Below are 6,000 nucleotides of genomic sequence, written 5' to 3' on the forward strand. Positions count from 1 at the left end.
AGCCTCTCCTGCCTCCTCTGTAGGCGGGCAGTAAGGAGCGAGGGGTCCTGGACTGCGAGAGGGATGTCTGACTGCCAGCTTAGACCTGATCCCCCCAGCCGGGCACAGGCCGGACTGAGGGACACACACACACCACCCCTCCCCACCCCCAGTGCACGAATCTCATGCACCAGGCCTCTAGTAGAGCTGTATTATGGAAGATAACATAAAAGCCTCATGGATTTTTAGGTTAAGTACAAGCCTCCTAGTAGATATACTTATTGTTGCTGTTTAAAGGCAACAGAAACCTCAATACTTTATAGAGTTTAGTGTTTACTTTTCTCTGGATTATTGTTTCTTTGGTGGAAAAGTTTGAAAAGAATTGCTCTACTCTAATGGAAATACTTTTGGTTGAGGAAAATACATCAAAGTAAAGTGGCAGGTACTTCTCTTTCCCTAAAAGAAAGCTGAAGTTGGAGAAATCTAACTGAGGGTATAAAGTTCAGTGATTCTGCCTAGAGAGTTGAGAGGTTTCTGAGAGTAGATGGTGGTTGAGCCCTTTTAATGGCTACTTATTAAATGTTACACTGCTCATGGAGGAGAGTAAAATCAGCAATTCCTGACCATGGCTTGTTCATCAGTTTGCTTTCTGTCACAGGATAGCCTGAGGTCTTTGGAAGAGTAGTCACTGAAAGGAGCAGCCAGATAGAGAAGGAGCAGGGTGGTGCCTCAAAGGTTAACTTCACCTATAAGGTGAAGTGAGAGTATGCATTTGGGGAAACCTGGGGCTAGACAGATAGAAGACAAATTGCTTAGAATCCACATATAGAATTTGTATCTCTGGATCACATAAATAATGTTTAAAACGTACTTATTTTCTCACTCTTTTTCTCTTTTCTTCCCTTCCCTACATTTGTAATCCTGAGATTCATAGCGTTTTAGAGCTAAGAGGAAGCTTATGGAGTACATAGAGTCTACATGGTCACTCGTATTTAGCACTGTCAAAAAGAACTTTGTACTTTAATTGAAATGTTCTATATCTTTACTGCCCAGTATGGTAACCACTAACTACATGTGGCTATTGAGCACTTGAAGTATGGCTAGAGCAACTGAGGAATTCAATTTTTAATATTATTTAATTTTCGTTAAAGTTGGACAGCTCAGTTAGACTATCTAGTATCATTAGCCATCTTCATTTTGCATTTGTTTTAAAAGAAAACAAATGACTGAGTCTCTTATGTTGGAAACCTAAAAATTTCCAGCATAGTACTCAGTGTTTTATATTCGTCAACTCTGTAGTGGTGGCATTATATTGATGTCTGGGAGCTTGGACTCTAGAGCCAGAATGCTTGAGTTCTACTGTATAATAAGTGTGTGGCCACTTAATGAATGTTTAATCTCCTGTACCCCAGTTTTTTCATCTGTTTAATGGGAATAATAATAATAATACCTACCTCAGAGGGTTGTTGTAAAGATTAAAGGAGTTAATACATATACATGTATTAGAACAGTACCTGGCACATAAGTGATATACTATACGTGTTACCTACTATTATTTATTTTTAACGTCTTAGGAGATGTATCATATGCCCTATTTGAGGAAGCTGTGGCCTAGATAGGCCTTTGCTCAAGGTCACACAGAATATATATAACAAAGCTAATAATTGGTCACCTGACTCTTAAGTTTATGACTTTTTGCAGTTCTATCTTTTGCTTCTCAATCACATATTTTCCATCATTCCATAAAGTACAAGTAGATGGGAGAAGTCATTTTTTGTCTGGGAATATTCATGAACTAAGCCTTGATAGGACAGTTTTAGTAGCAGAAAGGACACTGAAAACATTTCGGGTACAGGGAATAGCTCAAGCAAAGACCCAAAGGTAGGAGATGGTTGGAATGATCCTGCTCTTGTGCCTGTATAATGGGATGCTTCCAACAAATTCTTTCTGGTACCCTAAAGTACAGTCACTCCATTCTCTTTTATTTCAGGGAGCCCCTTGACAGAGCGGAAGGTATCAATACCCAGTTGTTGTGTATCCTTTGCAACAGCTGATGAGCCATCTCCTGTCTACACCCCAGTGGTTAAAAACACAGATTCCCCCATCTGGAATTTTCAACAGCAATCAAGGTTTGTATTTTATAATGTTCCATTAGCCTCTAGAACAGGGGTGGGCAAACTTTTTGACTCGAGGGCCACAATGGGTTCTTAAACTGGACCGGAGGGCCGGAACAAAAGCATGGATGGAGTGTTTGTGTGAACTAATATAAATTCAAAGTAAACATCATTACATAAAAGGATACGGTCTTTTTTTTTTTTTTTAGTTTTATTCATTTCAAACGGGCCGGATCCAGCCCGCGGGCAGTAGTTTGCCCACGGCTGCTCTAGAATCTGGTTTTGTTCCAGGAGACAAACTCAGAGCAAGGAATATAACAAACAGTAATAGTTTGCAGACCTGGGAAATGATTTTCTTATCAAGCAATTATTTAATCCTAATGCTTTTAAATTCACAGCAAAAGGTGAAGGGATTAAGAAGTACAAATTGGTAGTTATAAAATAGTCATGGGGTGTAAAGTACAGCATAGGGAGTATAGTCAATAATACTGTAATAATTATGTATGGTATCAGGTGGGTACTTGAAATATCAAGGGATCACTTTGTAAAGTATTGATTTTCTAATCACTATGCTGTGTACCTGAAACTAATACAAAATAATATTGAATGTAAACTACAATTGAAAAATAAAAGAAAAAAATAGGGAAAAATAAATTCATAGCTAGCAGTGGTTTAAAAGTTTGATGTGTTTTTTATTCAATGAGGATTGTAATTATCTTTAACTCCCAGTACCTAGAACAAAGCAGGGCATTTCAGATAATTAAGATAAATTTAAAAATTACACAGAGTGGCATATGCTGCTCTCAGCTCTATATTCTTAGAAGGTGATAGCTAAACGTTCAGGGAAGACTTCTTAAACAAGATATCTAAGCTAAGTATGGAGGAATGTATATGTTATCTGGATGAAGAAGGCCAAGAGAACAAATCTCAGAAAAGACTGAGGATTGTACATACTTGGAAAAGATTTCTGGTGCAGTGGGAAGAGGCTAGGCTTTGGAACTAGAGAGAGGTGGCCTCCACCCCATCTCTGTCACTTACTAACTATGTGAACAAGTTACATAACATCTCTGAACCTTTGATTCCTCATCTGTCAAATGGGATAAATCACAGGGTTATTGTGAGGTCCAAATTAGGTGACATTTAGGAAAGTTACATCATGGTACATATTAGGTACACAACAGATCTTGTGGAGGGCTCAAAAAATCGGAGGCTGAGTTATGTCAATCATATTACAGTTGTACTGACTGTGGCACAGGGAGGTTACATAATCTGTAGGCAAGATAAGAAAAATGAATAATGATAAATTTTTTTATTCCTTTATCACAAAATTGTTTCATTTGATCCTCCTAGCAACCTGTAGGTAGATGTTATTATCCCATTTAACAGATTTATTATCCCAAAGTAAGCCAGACTCGGGATCACTCAGGTGACAGTAGTAGAACTAGAATTCAAAGGTAAGAATTTTGACCCCCAGCTAGAATTCAAAACTCTGACACAATATTCGTTTCACTTTAGCACAGTGTCTCTCATTCAATTCCCCAGTGGTCTCTGTGTGAAAAAATTAAATCTCTTGATTTACCTTGGTTCTCCCATCTTGCTCACCTGAAGCAGTGATGATACCTGGTTTAGAACTTTCCAAATCTGTGTAATTTAAAACTGTGTAATTCATGTCATACAAAACATTAAAGAATTCCACATCAGCTTCTTTACCTGGTATGAAAGTTGGGCATCTTCCTATTTTGGTGCCTTACCTCTGCACAGAGTGGCTTTGGAGTCAGGCAAACTAGGGTTCAAATCCCAGCTCTGCCACTTGCTGACTTTTATGTCACCTTGAACAAATCACTCAACTCTCTGAGCCCAGCTTCATCATCTATAAAATAGGGGTAATAATGCCCATGTCATAGGTTTTTGTGCAGATTACATGTACATAAAACACTTGATGCTATGCCTGGTCCAAAAATGGCACTCAATAAATGTTCTTTTCCCCCCTCTTTTTTCCTTCTCACCATTCCCCCATTCCCATGGCACAGGAAGTATTCTTACCTCCTGCAACAAAACTGTTCGTTACCTGTTGAGGGGCTCCCTTTCCACACTCCCTCCCTTGTCTTGAAAAACAGAGTGAGTGTGAGGGGGAAGCTGCTGTATCAGGGGAATCTGTTTTCAAGTCTTGGCAAGTTACTTCATCTCTCTGACTTTCCATCTCCTCCTTTTAACTGTGAAAATAAAAATATATCCTAGAAGATGACATTGAAGGTAAAATGAAAGTGCATTGCAAACTACAAGCTATTCTTCAAACCTACACAGTTCATTTATTGTGGTTGTTTTTCTTATTAGGCTATCAAAAGAGCTTCTTTTGGACCCACAACAAACTCTGGTCTTCAAAGTTTGGCATAAAGGAGGTATGAACTCTATTCTATAAACTCTGGTTGTGAAAATGAGCTCACACACAATTGGCAGTTTGCTAGTCCTTTTCTTTTTTTAACCAAGTGAAACAGTAGAACTGGTGGTGTTGAGTACCTACAAATGTGTTAGAAGTGAATCCCACAGAATGCCCTGGAATTTAAATCCTTACAAAGCAGATAATGTTTGACCACATGCTTAGTGCAGAAATCCAAGTACATCTGAGTCTTTCCAATTGTATCTCAACTATCATAATGTACGGCGTGCCATACACAAGTGATAACTACCCCTTGTGGATGATGTTGTTATGCCTCCTGTTAACTCTGGATTATTAATGAAGGCACTGGCATTTTCAGGCAGTAGAATCAATCAGACAGCTTGCCCTTCCTTGTTTTAAGAACCTTCCCAGGACCGAGGTGCTGACATCATGGTCCTTGAATCTAGTTTTATTCAGCTAGCATTTATTAGGAAGCATAATACAACAGAGTTAAGAGCACAGACTCTGAAGCCACACTCTTTAAATTTAAATACCAGTTCTGCCCTTACAAAGTAGTATGACCTTGGGTGAATGACAACTTCTCTATGCTTCAAGTTTCCTAAAATAAAGATGATAATAGTACCTACCTCATAGCTTTTTGGGAGTATTAAATGAATGTTTGATACTTACTAAATACTATCTCAGTTTTTATTACTAAATAGCAATGTGCCAAGAGCACAAATATTTCTGATCCTGCAAGGTAAAAATATAATTTGTTCAATTTTATAGATGTGAAAGCCCAAGGAAGTTTAGTGGCTTAACTAAGGTTATATATCTACTAAAAACCTGGTGCATGAAATTCGTGCGTGATAGGGTGGTCCCCTCAGCCCAGCCTGCACACTCTCCAATCCTGGACCCCTCAGGGGATGTCTGACTGCCGGATCCCGGGGATCGGGCCTAAATTGGCAGTCGGACATGCCTCTCACAATCCAAGACTGCTGGCTCCTAACTGCTCACCTGCCTGCCTGCCTGATTGCCCCTAACTGCCCCCCCTTCCCAGCCTGATCGCCCCTAATTATCCTCCCTGCCAGACTGGTCACCCCTAACTGCCCACCCCCGTGCCAGCCTGGTCACCCCTCACTGCCCCCCCTGCTGGCCCGATCACCCCTAACTACCCCCCTGCCGGACTGGGCACCCCCAATTGCCCCCCGCCTGGTTGCCCGGAACCCCCCCACTCCCCCCCCGAGAAGCACCCTAACCCGCTATGACTACTGTCTTTAGGGCCCTTAAGTCCAAACAAACTAAAGGGGGGGGGGGGGAGTGCGGCAGTTGCCTTATTTTGATGTTGTTGTTTTTGGCGTATATGAGTAGAAAGGAGGTCTATTTTAACCCCGAGGCAAGCAAAAGTAGGGGGGAGGAAGGGCGGACGTGTTTATTCGTTAATGTATGAAATTACGCAGAGAGCGTTCTAGAAGGGAGAGAATAAAACAAGCATAAGCAGGAACTGTAGGAAACAAGATGGTACTGCAA

The 6,000-nt window shown here is 40.4% G+C and overlaps 1 protein-coding gene across 6 annotated transcripts in view; it reads left to right on the forward strand.

Moving 5' to 3' along the window:
• Nucleotides 1-6,000, forward strand: part of C2CD3 (C2 calcium dependent domain containing 3) — a 94,858-nt gene that overhangs the window by 73,071 nt on the left and 15,787 nt on the right. For all 6 annotated transcript variants that reach the window (XM_006100454.3, XM_023764049.1, XM_014465890.2 and 3 more), the window contains 2 exons: nt 1,970-2,108; nt 4,428-4,492. In XM_006100454.3, the coding sequence (XP_006100516.1) occupies nt 1,970-2,108; nt 4,428-4,492 (204 nt within the window). The remainder of the gene's footprint in view (nt 1-1,969; nt 2,109-4,427; nt 4,493-6,000) is intronic.

Source organism: Myotis lucifugus, unplaced genomic scaffold (genome assembly GCF_000147115.1).
Source record: "Myotis lucifugus unplaced genomic scaffold, Myoluc2.0 scaffold_313, whole genome shotgun sequence".
Lineage (NCBI taxonomy): Eukaryota > Metazoa > Chordata > Mammalia > Chiroptera > Vespertilionidae > Myotis > Myotis lucifugus.